This window comes from Hemicordylus capensis, chromosome 4 (assembly GCF_027244095.1).
Source record: "Hemicordylus capensis ecotype Gifberg chromosome 4, rHemCap1.1.pri, whole genome shotgun sequence".
NCBI lineage: Eukaryota > Metazoa > Chordata > Lepidosauria > Squamata > Cordylidae > Hemicordylus > Hemicordylus capensis.
Genome location: NC_069660.1, coordinates 11,594,047 through 11,612,757, shown reverse-complemented (window position 1 = coordinate 11,612,757; position 18,711 = coordinate 11,594,047). Strand labels below are relative to the sequence as shown.

Here is an 18,711-nt window from a genome sequence, read left to right as displayed (position 1 = left end):
CTGCCAAACAAGGTCAGGCAGGTGGCTACTAGGGAGAGGGCCTTTTTGGTGGTTGCACCCCGTTTATGGAATAGCCTCCCCAGTGAGGTTCACCTGGCTTCATCACTTTGTTCTTTTAGACGCCGGGTAAAGACCTTTCTGTTCACTCAGGCCTTTTAAAATTTTGATTTTCAGATTTGATTTTTAACTAATTTTAAAATGAGTTCTTAAACTGCTTTAGTGTATATTTTGTGTTTTCTAACCCCACACCCCACCCCAGCTTTGTCTTTTATGATGTAATGTGTTATGTATTTTTATTGTATGCATTAATCCTGTGTTATGAGCCACCTAGAGAACAATTTGTTAGGGTAACCCAACAATATAACCCAAAATGTACATCTCTGGGCGGTTTACAATTAAAATCATTTAAAACATTAAATCAACTAAAATGATTTAAAACCAACATTAAAAATTAAAACCATGAATCTAATTAAAAGCAGGGGTTCTCGCACTGGGATTCCCAGATGTGATTGGACTACAATTCCCATCATCCCCAGCCACAATGGGTCCATTATGGTTGGAGATGATGTGAGTTGCAGCCTAACAACATCTAGGGACCCAAGTACAAGAACCCCCCGGATTAAGGAATAAATGTCAGCCATCTGTCCATGGAAAATGTGGTCCGGTCTCACACAAATGTCTAGTTTGGCCCTGACTTTAGGAGTCCCTGTAATTTCAAAGATGAAGAACCCCATGGGCACAATCTGGCAGGACATTCTCTAATACAAGTCCAAATGAAGGGCTGAAATGAACAAAAGCCACCCAGAGGGACCAGGACAAGCTCCTGTTCATGGCAAGGTGGATGGTGCTGGTGGATGGGGTCCCAGCTGATGATCAGTCAGGAGCTTTAAGCTTCACGTCAGGTTTCTGGAGTGTGCCAATCCCATCAAGCTGCCCGTACTCCATTAGCAGATGCCAAGGCCACCAAGGGGGAAGCATGATTGGTTAACTTAATGTAACACAGTATCATGTTAATGTAATGCTGGTGCAGACTTCACATACTGTTTTCTTACATTACATAATGTAAGACATCCACACAGGGCAGGGTGGTTCGGGCTGGCAATTAGAGGGGCCGCTTGCCTTGTACTATTAACAACACGGTAATTTAATTTATATACAAATGGCTGTGTAATAAAGTGAAACAGTCTGATTAAAATTAATTGTGTGCAGCGTGTGGCAGATGAAAGGGCATGTTGGTTCATCATTTGGATTGCCCTGCTCCCAGTTAGGGGTTTATTACTTACACACAGACACACACATTTATACATATACTGGCTTTAAGTACCTAGGGTTGCTCGGGCTTATGGTGTGAGTTTCTCTTTGTTATTGCCTCCATTTCCGTTTTGTGGCTATAACGGGGCGGAGCCACCATTGGGCGAATGGGTTCAAAGATCCCAGGCCGCCACCTCTCAGGGGCTGTGCCTCGTGGCCCCAGACATGCCCCCTGCATCTGACATCAGATACGGGGGGTGACTTTGCTCCCAAAGGGGGCCACACAGCCCCATTTTGGAGCGAAATCAGCCCATGCAGCATGGCCAGAGTGACTCTCCCTGCTTTTTAAAGGATTTTGCTCCCAAAAAGGGCTGCATGGTCCTGTTCGGGAGTTAAATCATCCCGCGCTACATTGGCAAGCACGGCCAGAGCAAGAGTCACTCAGGCCCATGCTGCCATTTTGGAGCTAAACCACGCCCCGCCTCTGATATCAGAGGCAAGGTGTGGCTAATCACTTCCTGCGTCTGATGTCAGATGCAGGGGGCGGGGCTAGGGGGCATGGCAGTGGCTTAACCTGGGCTGCCGCTGGCCTCCCTCTGCCCATGGGCTATACCAATTGTATATCTGTCTGTCTGTGCAAGGTGGTTGTCGGGGTTCCTGGGTACCCTATGTTAGTCGTATGGTCCTAGGCAGTCACTGTTTGGGAATATATGTGCCAAGTTTGGGAATGTATAGGGAACAGAGACAGACAATCTCTCTCTCTCTCTCTCTCTCTCTCTCTCTATATATATATATATATATATATATATATATATAGAGAGAGAGAGAGAGAGAGAGAGAGAGAGAGAGAGAGAGAGAGAACTATCCGAAGAAGTGATATGAACACATAAAAAACCCTCAAGTGACAGATTTTGGATGCCATTAAAATCTTGGAAATGTTATTTAATTTACTGTTGGCCAACCTCCTGACTAAGGCTGCACACATTCATTCATTCATTCATTTAACAGATTTGTATACCGCCCATGACAGCAGTCTACAGGCAGTTTTACAGCAATAAAACAAACCAAGAAATTTTAACAATTAAAACATATAAAAATATCAAATTAAAATACCCATAAAAACTACCCCCATAGCTAAAAAACTTGGCTGAAAAGATGTCTCTTTAGTTGTTTCCTAAAAGCCAACAGGGATGGTGCAGCTCACATCTCAGCAGGAAGTTCATTCCACAGCCCTCGGGCAACTACAGAGAAGGCTCACCTCTGAGTCGTCATCAGACGAGCCGGTGGCACCCTCAGTGAACCTCCCCTGAAGATCATAATGGGTGGCACGAATCATATTCACAACAAAGAAGGCAGACATTATGGGATATAATGCAGACCTCAGGGACAGAATTTCAGTTGGCACAGAATGCTTCCAAGAGAAGGAGAGATCAGCAAAAATAATCCTTCTGCAAGCAAGCGCCTTTACCACTGAAATAGGATCACAGCCACCTGTGGTTCTTTTATCAGCATGTGCACAGTCTTGGTCAGAATTTTGACCTATTATATTTTTACTTCTGGGAGGGGGAAAGAGTAGAGCATTCACATTTTCTAAGACACCAAAAGCTTCTTGTGTCTTGACTCAGATACTTGACTCAATATTCATGGTCCCATCAAAAGCGCATGTATGAATTATTTAGATCCAGGCAATAGACTATTTTGGGGGGGGAAATGAATGACATATTCTTATTTCATTTATTCTCAACAACAGCCACCTTACAAGAAAGGCCACCATTATTCTGCATTTAAATGTATAATTATATTCCAGCTATCCTTACAACTTGGGGCAGGTAACAAAATAAACTCATTGTCCAACCAAGGCAGGAGTGCTTGAATGTGAATCATCCACTGAAGACCATGGCTTACCTCGGATTCTAATCCTGGTGTTTAAGAGCCAGCCCTAACTAAGGATAGCTAGACACAGGCCCACATGTACGGTGTTTGAAATTACTAACAGAATTCATTGCTACTTACCACCACAATGTAGCGTGGCCTGTACTGGATTGTACCAAATAAGCCAAGGATTACAATGATGATATGGAGGAAATTGGCAAGAATTGGGGCCCATTGGTATCCCAGGAAATCAAAAACTTGTCTCTCTAAGGCAGCAAGCTGGAAAAGAAGAAGAAAAAGAGAAAAAGCAGGTTCATAGTTTGCTTTGGAAAACGCTACTTTCAAAGCCTGGAGTCATTTCCTAGCTGTTGACATCACTGTTTGGATCCTTTCCTTATCTTCCCAAACTTAGAAAGGAACATTCGCCAAACTCCACACCAAAATTTGCACCATATAAAATCAAATCCTATGCCCACAATAAATAAATCAAGCCAGCATAATGCATGCTAATTTCCTTAATTGTGCATTGTCATAAATTCATTCATTTTTCATCCTTAAATTCATTCATTGTCATAAATTCATTCATTATTTTGAACTGATGTTTGATATTTTGCAAAAACTGAACTCCATCCCCCCACACACACACATACCAAGGGTCAAGGCGGTGGCCAGACAACAGGTATGCATAAGAGAGGGACAGAAATGGCATTCTCAGTTAAAGAATGTGACAGGAAGTCATGAGGTGTGGTGTAGCCAGGGAAAACTGGTAGGTATTAGGAGAAACTTTTCCCCCATCCTGGAAACAGAATTTGGGGACATGGATGGATAGAGAATTATTAGGAGAAAGGAATACTTGACACAAGTAGATGGAGACAAAATGGCAGGCTCACAATGAGGTGAATTCTTGCTTAGCCTTGCCTGGCAGATGACAAATGGGAGGTCATGGGGAAAGAAGACCTACCATCAGGACTTGTGAAGAAGAGCTTCATAGTGGATTGTGCTTATTGCACCTTATTTCATCTTAGGGAAATGTGGGGCTACCTTCTGTAGAGTCAGACCATCCATCTAGCTCAGTATTGGCTCTCTGGGGCTTCAGATAGGGGTCTTTCTCATCTCCACCTGGAGATCTTAAGGACTGAACCTGGGATCTTCTGTATGGAAGGCATATTCCATCACTGACCTCCAGCCCCGCCCAAATGGACATCACTGGATCTGGTGAGCTATCATTCTCTCTCTTCTTTTCAACACATTTCAAAGCCATATTCTTCAACTCTAAGGGGATCCAAGTTAATTAAACAGGCAGGCTGGGACCATCAGCAATCTCCTGTGAAGCACACAAGCCACTGAATGAACAAGTCCCATACCTGGGAAAGTGGAACTGGAAGGCTATTATTCATTTCAAAATCAATTTTCTCTGCATCATCAGAGCCAGCGGCAATGTGTTAAGCTCTTAATATTTCATTAGGAGGATCAAAGCACATACCATAATAACATTTAGAAATCCTGGATTCTGACTGGCTGTTTAGAGGACACATGAATGCAATCAGTTTATCCAATCAAGCATTTAATTAGCTTTGTTTGTTATGTTAAATCTAGAAATGTAGATAAAGCACCAGCACCACAATGTATTAGTCTACATATTAAGTGAGGAAACCCTGCAGTGGTATGTGCTACAGCAAGATAACCCTATACCTGCAGGCTGTTGTGAGAAGGTGTTGATTTTGTTTCCATTCTGCTGTCACTAGGGCAGCATGCAAAAGCATGCAGTAGAGCTCAGAGGATAAAATATTGGAGTTAGACCCATAGAGTTAGGATGGGGTTCAGACTCCTGTTCAGCCATAAATCTCCTTTAGTGAGCTTCGATCCATCACCATTGAACAGCCTAACCTACCTCATAGACTGAAGATTTGGGGCGGGGGGGGGGGTTGCATATGTATGTTGCCCTGGGTTGCTTGAAGGAAAGATGAAATAAAACCTTAAGAAACAAAACCCTTCCTTCCTGCCTTCCTGCCTTCCTTGGCAGTTGTCAAAGGTTGCAGAATCCTCTTCCAGGCTGAGCCCAGCCTCTGCTGCAGAAGGGATCTGGGAAGGACACAGACCTCAGACAGTTCCAAGGGAAAAGAAATCAGGACCTTGGAGAGCTCCAAGCAAAGAAAGCTGGGTACAACAGCATAAGGAGGATGTTGTTGCTCCAGCAGATGTTTGGAGCTAACCACTGGTTTTTATAACTGTTGCCCAGTCATCCTCTGACTCATCACAGAATACTTTATTTTTTTTAAAAAAAATATTGTGTCCATTCAGTATTTGGCAGCCATGCTCCAGGTCAGGGTGGATCCTGAGACTCGCTGGCTGTGGCTGGACTCCAACACCCATCACCATATTGACCATTGCAGCAGGGCATGATGGAAAGATCCACCCTGACCTGAAGCATGGCTGCCCAACTTTGGCCCTCCTGCAGGTGTTGGACCAATCCAAATTGGTAAGGTACCAATCTCTTTGCATAAATCTGAGCATGGCCACACCACAAATGTCAGAGCAGTGGGGAAAGAGCCCATGTCCAATTCTCCTTCTCAACCTGTAAGCTAACCAGGCGACCTTGTGCCACTCTCATGCTCAGATTAATTAAAAAACAAATTGATTAATTAAAAAATATTCTTATTTCCATATCTTAAAACAAACTGCTGTTTCCAGAGAAGGCATGACTCCATCTCCCCTGCTGAGAGTCATTAATTCCTGGTGCTAAGTTAGTAATTGCTGGTCACTGATTTTCAAAAAGGTACAAATTAACTTTTCATTTGCAAATGAAGCCACAATGTGAGAATTATTCGGAGAACATTCTGAGAATAATGGGAAGTCCAGCAGGATATGCTAGGAACGTCTCACCTCATATATTCGCATGAGAATCTTTCAGGAACACTTTGTGGCATATTAGTCCAAGTCTAGCTACAATTCCCATCATCTCCAGTCACAATGGCTGAAGTTCATTGTAGCTGGGAATGATGGATCATAGGCCAAAAACATCTGGTAATTCAAGTCTGAGAAGCTCTAGTGTAAATGAAGGGGGAAAGCCTGCCACTGTGCTGAACTACAAGGTAAGCCCTGCTGTTCATCCTAGGAGAGTGTCCCATGTAGGAAGGGGCCCACTAGAGGGCACTTTGCCAAGGAATCCCTCAAACCTCAGAAGCCGATTCTGGGGCTACAGTATGTGGGTCTTTGCATAATATGCAAGTGGGGAGGAGAGGGTTGACTACAACCGCCCCCCCCCCCGCAATGCAATCCATCTTCCCAGAATGCATACTGTCACTTTGTGGTCTGTCCAGGAATAGATGGTTCAATAAATCTATTCACATGAGCAGCCCTACTCAGGCTTGGGAAGCCCTACCTGGAAGGACTTCATGTGTAACTGGCCCTATCCACCCCCAGCACAGTACCTCCAGTGACTGTTGCTGGTGTCTGTCTTATGTTTCTTTTAGATTGTGAGCCCTTTGGGGACAGGGATCCATCTTCCTTCCTTCCTTCCTTCCTTCCTTCCTTCCTTCCTTCCTTCCTTCCTTCCTTCCTTCCTTCCTTCCTTCCTTATTTATTATTTCTCTGTGTAAACTGCCCTGAGCCATTTTTGGAAGGGCGTTATAGAAATCGAATTAATAATAATATAATAATAATAATAATGTGTGAAGCGCTGGGATTGAGGGCAAACCTGGCGCTGCCTCCCCCAGTAACCCAAGCTTTTTACCCAGGCTTTTACTTGGGTTAAAGGGCATAAGCACACCCTTTGCCCCAGGTCTGGGATCAATGTGAATGCTCGGGCTGCAGCCAGCCTGAGCAGTCACAGAGCCAGGTGCCTAGAGCACCCAGCTAGAAGGGGAATCCCTCAATGCACTGTGCTGCTTGTGTAGTGCATTTTGGGATTCCTGGAGACTGGGACTCATTTCTGCAGCCTCCGGAGATCCGCACTGTGCAGAGCAGCGTAGATCATTTGGGCATGAAAGTTGCACACCCAATGGAACTTGAACGATCACCATGGGGGGAGGTAGGTTCAACCCTGCCTTCCCCTCCCCTGCTCACCCTCCCCACCCCAGTAATGATCATGAGAACGACCTTAATATTTGGATGCCTGTAACTCATTAGCGGGAGCTCAGAATTGATATGCAAAGTGGGGTGAAGAGAAAAGTAGAGGATTGGATCCCTGATCTACACATTGAAAGAGCCTTATCCTTATGGCCAACTAAAGGTTTAGAACATTTGCAGGGGGAAGGGGGGTTCTTTCTCAGGTGACAGGGTCCCCAAACACAATCTGTTACTTTTGCCTTCTTCTCAGCTTAATGTTTATGGCAGTCCTTCTCCCACCTCTGCCAGCAATGCAGTTCAAGAGGTGAAGATGGACAGATGTGCACATTCCTAGACATCTGGAACATTATTGCAGAAATATCTATAGGAGGATCTGGCACAGGATCTCAAAGTTTCAGCCAGATTCCATGTTTGCACAGCAGTTTCACAGATGCATGGAGCACACCCAGCCCTAATTATCCTCTGCAGCAGTCCTGGGGGGCCTTCGATGGATAATGGTGGAAAGGCAATGAAGTCATCACAACTTTGAGTGCTAAATGCTGGGACTACATTAATCAACAATGAGGGTGGGGAAGAACAACCGTGTGTGTGTGTTTTAATCAATTCAAGGTCCACATGATAAGAACAGATTATTTGCCAAGTACAGATAAAGAGATAAGCAGTGACAGAGAGCATCAGGTTGCAATTCCAGCAGAAAGCTGAAGAAAAGTTGTGTTCAACTGAACAAGATAAACTAAGCAAACCGTAGTCATCTGCAAAACTGGCCCAATCTACTTGACTTCCCAGAAGACCAGAAGCTACGTGACTGTTCCATTTCCTTGCTCTTGATTCCGTTCTCCCTTTCTCATAACACTAGAACCCAGGGTCATCCAGTTAGACTTACTGGCCAGAAATCTGGGACAGACAAAAAGAAGTACTTCTTCATGCACAAATTCAAGGAGGACAAGTCTATTAATGTCTTGTCTTGATGACTATAGGCTTCCTTCTTCCAGGCTCAGAGGCAGGAGGCCTCTGAATACCAGATGAAGGGGAGCAACAGCAGGAGATGGGACATGCCTTCATCTCTTGCTTGTGGGCATCCCAAGGACTTCTGGTGGTCCACTGTGTGAAACAGTATGCTGGCTGGATTAGGCCGGAAAGGCCCTTCTTATGTTCTTATCCCAGTCGTGGTCTGTGTCCAGCGGCAACCCAAGGATTTGCAGTGTCTGGCAAGATGCAAAATGCTGCCTTGCCACATGTCCCTGGTGGGGGCTCGTTCCCTTTCAAAACCAACCCTTGTAGGGGGTGGGTAAGAAAGAAAGCTGTTAGCAACCTGCAAGTTTGCAAGAGTCAGGCTGGTCCCAAAAGAGCTGCTGCAATGGTGACTGCAGGGGGGATGGTGCCCCAATAATCTGCCTGAGGCAACTGCCTCACCTTGCCTCATGAAAGGGCCGCCCCTGTCTGTTTCAGTCCTGCACCATGGACATTCAAAGACATAGGAACTAGAGCAAAGGTCTCAGCAGAATAGGACCAGAGCTGGAGGGGCCTAGAGAGAGAAAATGGACGCTGAGGTAGCTGCAAGCCGAGGCCTGGAACCCTGAAGAAAAAGGGAGAACTAGAGTTGAGGTGGTACTCAGGTAGACATTCAAAAACATGGCAATTAGCATCAGGAAAAAGAAGACAGCTCTGATGAGGACCCAGGTAGTCCTTCTGAGAAGCAAGAACTGGGAAGCAGAGAGTGGAGGCTGTCCAAGACAAGTAGAACAGGCTGGACCTGGGCCCAACCTGGATGTAGTTTTATCCAGGCTGTGTCAGGAGACCTCAGTGGACTTCATGTGGATGGGGACTTACTCGTGCCTGGATAAGCAATATTGCTTCATTCTTTCTCCACTCTCGTAGCTTCAAGTGGTCCATCATCGAAGGTACTAGCTGCTGATGGTTTATGCTGCCTTTGCCTTTGCCCAGGAAAGTGGGTCATACTCTGGCTGGGCCAGTACAAGCAAGGATGGCGCTGGCGTAGCCAGCACTGTGGGAAGGGGCTGCCTTCACACCCCAGCATGTGGCCCTCCCCTGGTGTTGTCCTCTAAGTGTGGTTGCACCATAGATTTGTGTTACTACATTGGCAGGGTTTTTTTCCTCCCCCTTCCTAATGATCCTTAGCACGATCGCTTACTGACCCCTAGTATTTGTATCAGGCCCACCCAGTCCAGAGGTTTCATACTGCCTGTCCATCTGAGGGGTCAGTGCTGCACACTCTGATAGGATTGCCAACTCTGATGGAAGCACTTCCTGGAGTTACTTTTTTCTCCCAGTGTTTTCCACAAGATCAAGGCATTAAAATCTCCAGGGTTGCTTTCAAGGATCACTTGGAGACAGATGCCAGTTCCTGGGGACTTCAATTCAGACCCATCCTGGAATGCTGGTGACCCTAGCCCCAACTCCTTCCTGTATCCATAGAGGGCTCTGAGGCCTGAGTGTAGACCACAGTAGCTTGTCACAAGGCATGAGATTCCTGGTAGGAGAATTGGGGGCCTCGGGCATTCCTTTCCCACATCCATGGAAAGCAGAAAGTAGAGGGAAGAGCCTGACAGTGGCTTGGGCATAGAGTTTCACCCCATCCTATTCCTGCCCCACTATCAAGTCAGCATGGGTCAGCTCATTTTCTTTCTTGTTGAATGTTGTGTGCTCTGAAATGCACTTAATCTTACTTGTCTGAGATTCCACATCTCTCGCTCTGCCTGCCTGGAGTCTTTTGGGACACTCAAATTAGTGAACTAATTACTGTTGGGATCATGACAAGCTAATCTGGAGTGGCAAAATGGGGTCCCTCAGAAGCTGTTGGACTTCTCAACTCCCAACATCTGTAGTCCAACTTCTACATCTGTAGTCCAACTTCTACAACTCCCAACATCTGTAGTCCAACAACACCTGGGGACCCAAATTTGAGAACTCCTGATTAAAATGCTCAAATCACTGAAGGACAGGAATGGCATCCTGGGTCAGCCAGGTCAGGAATGGGTTTGATGGCCCACACCAGTCAGAAAGTCCTCCTAGCCCTTGAAACTGTGAAGCCCTTGTCTTTGAGAACCAGACACTTCTGGAGGAACATAGGAAATCTCAAATGGTGTGGTGACTGAGAATAGTATCTGCTGCTATTGCTGCCCACCATCACCCAGTACATAAGAACACAAGAACAGCCCTGCTGGATCAGGCCCAAGGCCCATCTAGTCCAGCATCCTGTTTTGCACAGTGGCCCACCAGATGCTGCTGGGAGCCACAGGCAGGAGCTGATGGCATGCCCTCTCTCCTGCTGTTACTCCCCTGCAACTGGTACTCAGAGGCATCTTGCCTCTGAGGCTGGAGGTGGCCTATAGCCCTCCAACTAGTAGCCGATGATAGACCTCTCCTCCATGAAGTTATCCAAACCCCTCTTAAAGCCATCCACATTGTTGGCTGTCACCACATCTTGTGGCAGAGAATTCCACAAGTTGATTATGCGTTGTGTGAAAAAATACTTCCAGTTGTTGATCCTAAATTTCCCAGCAATCAATTTCATGGAATGACCCCTGGTTCTAGTGTTATGTGACTGGGAGAAGAATTTCTCTCTATCCACTTTCTCTACACCATGCATGATTTTATAGACCTCTATCATGTCTCCCCACAGTTGTCTTTTTTCTAAACTAAATAGCCCCAGGTGTTGTAGCCTTGCCTCATAAGGAAGGTGCTCTAGGCCCCTGATCATCTTGGTTGCACTCTTCTGCACCTTTTCCAGGTCTACATTATCCTTGTTTAAATGTGGTGACCAGAATCGTACGCAGTACTCCAGGTGTGGCCACACCATAGTTTTGTATAAGGGCATTATAATATTACCAGTTTTATTTTCAATCCCCTTCCTAATGATCCCTAGCATGGAATTGGCCTTTTTTATAGCTGCCACACATTGAGTTGACACTTTCAGTGAGCTGTCCACTACGACTCCAAGATATCTCTCCTGGTCACTCACCGACACCTCAGAACCCATCACTGTATATGTGAAATGGGGTTTTTCTGCCCCAATATGCATCACTTTACACTTGCCAACACTGAACCACATTTGCTATTTTGTCGCCCACTCACCCAGTTTGGAGAGATCTTTTTGGAGCTCCTCACAATCCATTTTGGATTTCACAACCCAAAAGCAAGCAAAGGCCCAATGTGAAATCTAACTGGGTGGCCATCAGCAGCTGGAAATGCTCTTCCTTCCGCAACACAACCCAAAGACAGAGCAGCAACACCGAAGGAGGAACATCTCTCCACTGCCCTGGAGAGCTGGACACCATTGGGAGGGTGGGAGCATCGACTGCACATGCCCATGCAATGCATGTTGGAACCTTGATCTCCCCCAAGATGGCTAGGAAAACTAACTGGGTATTATTATTATTATTATTATTATTATTATTATTATTATTATTACATTTATATCCCGCTCTTCCTCCAAGGAGCCCAGAGTGGTGTACTACATACTTGAGTTTCTCTTTCACAACAACCCTGTGAAGTAGGTGAAGTGACTGGCCCAGAGTCACCCAGCTAGTTTCATGGCTGAATGGGGATTTGAACTCGGGTCTCCCCAGTCTTGGTCCAGCACTCTAACCACTACACCACGCTGCCCCTCCTTCAGCACCCCCACCACTGAGGAAGAACATTCTGTCCAGCTAGCTTTTCAGGGCGCCTTTAGGGAACAATGTGCATGTGCCCATGTGTCATAGGGGACAGGGCTTAGCACCCAATCAGAGGCCTCCAGAACAAGGCCTCCTGTGTGCCTTATCAACCTGGTGCTAACTTAATAAAGGAATATTGCAGCATGGCACCCTCAGTCTGCAGAGAACCCTCTCTAAGGGGGCATGAGGGCTTTTATCAGTCATCTTGGAAGTGAGAACATTTCTCAAAGATCATGGGCAAAACAGCCCCCAGATGCAGTTTCCCTAGTCACTAGTGGCTCTTAGGCTTCCAGTGCCAAGATTGTACAGCAGCTTCACAAAGTACTTTGAAAGCCAAGCAGTATCCTTGGGGGAAAAAGTGTTATTCACTCCACTAGAGCATCCTTACTGCACTCAGTAACACGGTTCGAAATGGCTTCACAAGTGAGATAAAGGTGGTTCCTCACTTCAGCATAAGGTATCACTCTGGGTTACTACAATTACCCCTTAAGAAATGTTATTACCCCTTTGGTGGGGAGGAAACTAAGCAAAGTAGCCAACTGATTAGGATCAGGGCTGTATTAAAATTCTGCTGGCATGACAAAAAACAGTGTGATTAACAGCAGGATTCAGTTTTGCAAAAGCCTCAGCCTTCCTTTTAATAAAAACAGCAACTTCTTAGCCTGTTTGGTGGCAAAGATGCGCTTTAAAGTATATTGGCAACACCTGGGAAATCTCAGATTTCCAGGGGTTCAAGACAGAGCTTTGATACCTCCTCCTAAATTCATTCATTCATTCATTCATTCATTTGCTACATTTATATCCTGCTCTTCCTTCAAGGAGAACTAACCAGATAGGGAGGGCAATATTGTACAATAGAGTTCAAAAATGAAGTAACCCAATACTGCTATGAAAATTCACAAATATGAAGACAATGACATAAAAACCATATATATTGTTTCATTGTTAGAACACCTCTCAGTCTTGAAGAAGATACTTCAACACATAGTATCTCAAAATGATCGGGATCATGCAATACACAATGACAGATCTTGAGCAATTGTTGTGTATTGTTGTGCTCCCCCTGCTAACTGAGCAAAGAGACATGATTCTCTTTATTGAGCAGGGGGAGTGTGAGCCCTTTGGGGACAGAGAGCCACTTTATCTGTTTGCTTGTTTATATCTATGTAAACCACTTTGGGGACTTCTGTTGAAAAGCAGTATATAAATATTTGTCGTATTCATATAAAGACATCTCAGAAGAGATCATGGTAAATATCCAAAAATAATGGTTCATCCAATTACAATGGCTAGAGAAGATCTTTGCCATGGACCTTGGGGCTCTGGTCCATGGCCTCCTGTCTTGGGGGGCCCCTCCAAATGTCCTGGGTGGCCTCCCCAGAAGCCTGCCACCACCCCATGCCCACCCCTGCACCACGCCTGCCCTGCCACCACCCCGCTGCCACCAAGAAGTGTGTGGCCGGGGGGAGGGGGGTGAACCAAGCAGACCTCACCCGTGCTGTTGGTGGCAGCAGGCACGGCAGTTGGTGGGCCTGTCCATCTGGGCTGCTGCTGCTGCTCTTCCCAGCCATCCAGTGGGCCGGAGGGTTGGAGCCTGTTTCCAACCCCCTTTCAGAATACATGTAGGGATCTCAAGGGTGGAACCGGGCGAGAGATCTTGTGGTTGTTTGGAGAGTTGCTGAAGAGCTGAGGAAAGTCTATGAGTAGAGGTGGTGAAGGGGAGGTCGGATGGGCGAGGGGCGGGGGGAAATCTGCTTTCAATTATGGTGTGGAAAGAGCAAAAAGAGGGGAGGTAACAGAGGGATACCAATAAAAAAAAAGCTAGGTGGAGTCAAGGAAAGCAGCCATTTCTGACTCTTGTCTAGAACACAGCCTGTCTTTACCTTCTTCAGGGTGGAACTTGGAAGGAGCTGCACAAATATATCTAAGGATTGGGTGTGTGTAGGCGCGCTCAAGCCCAAGCGGACAGGCCCACCAGACACTACGCCCGTCGCTGCCACCATGGGGGAGGCCTGCTCAGCTCACCCCCTACCCCCTGGCTGTGCACACGGCAGCAGCGAAAATGGCAAGGAGTGGTGTGGCAGGGCAGCAGTGGGCGGTGGCAGGCTTCTGGGAGGCCCCCCAGGACAGAGGCCCCTCAAATGCAGGTGCATTCCCAAAATTACCTAGTTGTGCCACTGACAATGGCTGCAGACACAACAATGAGTTCCAGATGACAAGATAACTATAAAGCTAAAATAAGACCCAAACTGCTGTGAATACCGGCAGCTGGAAAACAGATTGTGCTAATTTTCTGTTTTGTGCTTCTCCTTCAGTTCCAGTCAATATGGCAAATTCCAATCTGTTGTCTGGAGTCTTCTTTAACCTCTTTAAGCTTCAGCATGCACTGCTTCTTAATCACCTCATAACACTGTACAGGCCTTATGGTCTTGGTGAACTGTTAGTGTGTTCTTTCTTCTATGCCTTCTAACAACTGTTTTTATGTCATTGTCTTCATATTTGTGAATTTTCTTAGCAGTATCAGGTTACTTCCTCCAAGGAGCCCAGAGAAGTGTACATGGTTATGTTTCTCTTCACAATAACCCCATGAGGTTGGTTAGGCTGAGAGATACGTGGCCCAAAGTCACCAAGTGAATTTCATGGCTGAACGGAGATTTGAACTCGGGTCTCCCCAGTTCTGGTCCAACACACTAAAGACATCTGCCTGTACTTACAGAAAGCAGGAGCTCAAATGGACCTCTGCTCTGATCCTGCAGGACTCTCCATGTGTTCTTAAGACATCTGAAGAACTTTGAAGAATTTATGTTTCCTATGGCGAAGTACAAACTGGGAGCTTCTGCTTGAGCTCATGTCCTCCCTAAAATGGCCAAGTTATGACCCTCCCTGACATAACAAAAATTACCAGGCTCCATGACACTAGAGCACAAAAAAACCAAAAACAAACCCCCCACCGCACCAGATTCTGCCCCTGGGGAAAAAGTGTAGTGAAAGAGTGAGAGAGCTGGTATCATGTCATATGCAGTCACATCGGTCCACTAGACATGTCAAAGTCAACATGCTCTCTGTACCCTGGGCATAGCTGGAGGGAGCTCTGCAGTGACAGAATGTTGGCAGTCATTAGGAAGCTCCCTGCTGTCATTCTAGAACACTGTCAGAACTCCAGCATACTTGTTGGACCCCTCCCACTCTGCTGTCTCCTCCTCCTTGGAAAATAGGAAGCTACTTTGTGGACCTCCCACTCTACTGTCTCCTCCTCCTCCTCCTCCTCTGAACATAGGAAGCTACCTTCACAGACCTCCCACTCTACTGTCTCCTCCTCCACCTCCTCCTCCTCCTCCTCCTCCTTTGAACATAGGAAGCTACCTTCATGGACCTTCCACTCTACTGTCTCCGTCTCCTCCTCCTCCTCCTCCTCCTCAGAACTTAGGAAGCTACCTTCACAGTCCTCCCACTCTATTGCCTCCACCCCCTCCCCCTCCTCCATGAGGACATAGGAAGCTACCTTCATGGACCTCCAACTCTTCAGTCTCCTCCTCCTCCTCATAGGAAGCTACCTTTGTGGAAAGCCCAACTTGTAACCCTGGCTTTTAGCCAGGGTTAAGGGCATGAGCACATCCTTAACCCCAGCGCCATAGTTGTGTGTATGCTCAGGCTGCACACAGCCCAAGAATACACAGATTCAAGTACCTAGAGCAGGGTTTCTCAACGTGTGGGTCCCCAGATGTTATTGGACTTCAACTCCCATAATCCCCAGCCCCAGTAACCTTTGGTTGGGAATTATGGGAGTTGAAGTTCAATTACATCTGGGGACCCACACGCTGAGAATCCCTGACCTAGAGCACCCAACTCACGGAGGAATCCCCCGATGCACTGCAATCATCATGTGGTGCAGTTTGGGATTCTTGGAGGCTGGGACTCGTTGTCCCTGCCTCCAGCAATCCACGCTACCAAGAGCAGTGCAGATTGTGTTGGTGCACAGCGGTACACCAAAGACAACAGGGACCATCATCTGCGGGGAAGGTGGGTTCCACCCTGCTGCCCCCCACCCCCACCCCCAATCCAACCTGCTGGCCCAGTTGTGTGAATAGGCTTAGGATCCGACTCGAAAGTCCAGAAGGCCCAACAGTAGCACTATTCGGTTGGGTCTTGTGGGAATCTGACATTTTTGGCTGTGCACAGGCCTAGTGTATTAGCTGAGAGACTGAGTTGTGAATCATGACTCTCCTGCTTTATAATGTGGAGGTGGGGCCATGCTCAGTGAAACAGCATCTGCTTTGCACGCAGAATGTCCCAGGATGGGCTGGGACATTCAGCTAGGGCTGAGAAGAACTCCACTCTGAAACCCCGGAGAGCAGTTGCCAGTCAGAGCAGGCATTACTGAGCGAGATGGACCTACGGTCTGACTCAGTGTAAGGCAGCTACTTATGTGCCCTGCAACAACTCAGAAGTCATAGGAACATAGGAAGCTGCCATATACTGAGTCAGACCACTGGTCCATCTAGCTCAGTATTGTCTACACAGACTGGCAGCGGCTTCTCCAGGGGTGCAGGCTGGAATCTCTCTCAGCCATATCTTGGAGAACTTGGAACCTAGATGCTCCTCCCAGAGCGGCTCCATTCCCTGAGGGGAATCTCTTCCAGTGCTCACACATCAAGTCTCCCATTCATATGCAACCAGGGCAGACCCTGGGGACAAGTCATGCTTGCTACCACAAGACCAGCTCTCCTCTCCGCCAGTCCTTGCAGTTCCACCCACTGTCCAAATATCTTTAAAAACACAGGTTGGTTCCCCTAATAGAGCAAAGCCTACTGATCTAAAGGGGTAGGTGAAGTGCTTTGAAATGCAATAAATCTGTCCACAAATGCTAACATGCTACTACTCAGGAGTCCATGCCAAATGTCAAATACAAAATGGGATGTTGGGATGATGCGTGTCTGTGTCAGAGAGAGAGAGCAAACTGCATGCCTTAAGAGGAGAAGAACATTTTAATGTTTCTGATCTGTTTGGCCTAATGGCTAGTCGAAACCTGGCAATGGCAAATGTTTCCCCATCCCTTCGCTTTCATAACCCAAAGGTCAGCACTTCATTGCCCAAGACATGACTCTGTTTATGAAATCTTTTGCCCCATCTTTCTCCAGAAAGGGTTGTCAAGGAAACATTCCTTGGGGCTCCCTGCTCTGTACTTCCACCCCCAGCATTCATCTCTCTGATCCTCAGAGGTCAAGAGAGTAATTGAGCAGGAGGGGGTTATTTGCCACTCTGTCTCCACAATCTGTTTGGTCAGCACTGCCATTTAATAAAATAAACACCATTCTGCATTAGCTTTGGCCTTCCCAGGGAACTGACACATCACACCGCTAAGGACTGTTGACATTCCAAATCACAAACAGAAATAAAAGCAGAGACAGCCGATGGGTGTCCAGGGACAATAACGGTGCCTTCAAGCATTTCACATTCTCAGTGAGGGACAGAACCCAAGTGCTACAACAATAGTTACAGAGCTGTGACTATTGTACTAGCTTGCATAAAACTAGACGTTTGGCTCAGGAATGAGAGGACGGAAATGATGCGGCCATAGCTTAGTGATAGGGCTTCACGTGCAGAAGGTCCCATTTTCACTCTCTGGCTTCTCCAGGAAGGACTGGGAGAAACTCCCACCTGAAACCTTGGATAAGCTGCTGCCAGTCAGTGTAGACCAGGGCTGCTCAGCTTCGCCCCTCCTGCAGAGGTTGGCCTACAACTCCCATAATACCTGGCTATTGGCCACCATGACTGGGGATTATGGGAGTTGTAAGTCAAACACAGCTGGAGGGGGGCAAAGTTGAGCAGGGCTGGTGTAGACAATATTGAGCTAGATGGACCAGTGGTTTGACTCAGTGTAAGGCAGCTTCCAATTTGTTTGTTTGTTTGTTTTGTTTTGTTTGTTTGTTTCATTTATAAACTGCCCCATCCAAAGGCTCTGGGTGGTGTACAACAAATTTAAAAAGACCTAAAAACACACACCATTTAAAACACAGTTCCAAAAACAATATAAAAACAATTCAAAAACCATTTAAAAAACCCATTTAAAACTCTTAAAGGCTGAAAGTGAGCCGAAACTGTGGATATCTGCCGGGAGTGCATTCCATAGGCCAGGAGCAGCTAGCTACAGAAAAGGCCCGGTGCTGAGTTGCCACCAGATGTACTGGTGGCAACTGGATATGGACTCTCCAGATGACCTCAATGAGCGATGGGGATCATACTGAAGAAAGCGCTCTCTAAGGGTCCTATGTTCCTATGACACAGAAAATGGCTATTTTCTCATTACCTCTGGACAAGATGTAACTGAAATTTTGCTCTTTCCAAGCTTCTTGACTGGCATGTGGATCAACATGAGGTTGACTGGATGATGGGAGTTGTAGTCCAACCACATCTGAAGGCCTAAATTTGAGAATCCCTGGCTGAAGAGGAAGGAACTAAATGGGATGTTGTGCCAGTAATTAAAACATCACAGGCGTTAAAGGCCATTAAAACCAATACATATGTCACTCATACCCCTGCACATTTTAAAAAGAAGCTTCTGAGGTAGTCACACACAGATCTCACTTGTGGGATCTGCGTAAGATGTGGGTTGGAACCAGGGGCGTTCTAACCACCGGAAACTGGGGCTCCGGTCTCTGGTGGCCAAGGCCCGGGGGGGGGGGCCCAAAGGCTGGAAGGGCCTCCTGCCCCCACCATGAGCCCCACCACCACTGTGAACATAAGTGGTGTAAGATGTAAACCTTCACCCTTCTCCCCAAAGAACCTGTACATCCCGCACCCAAAAAACAGTCTTCTTTGCTCATTGCACTTCAGACGCCAATAA

The 18,711-nt window shown here is 46.7% G+C and overlaps 1 protein-coding gene across 2 annotated transcripts in view; it reads right to left on the bottom strand.

The window, feature by feature from the left end:
- NKAIN4 (sodium/potassium transporting ATPase interacting 4) overlaps positions 1 to 18,711 on the bottom strand; it is a 142,924-nt gene that overhangs the window by 83,347 nt on the left and 40,866 nt on the right. For both annotated transcript variants that reach the window (XM_053250442.1, XM_053250443.1), the window contains exon 2: positions 3,265 to 3,402. In XM_053250442.1, coding sequence (XP_053106417.1) covers positions 3,265 to 3,402 — 138 coding nt within the window. The remainder of the gene's footprint in view (positions 1 to 3,264; positions 3,403 to 18,711) is intronic.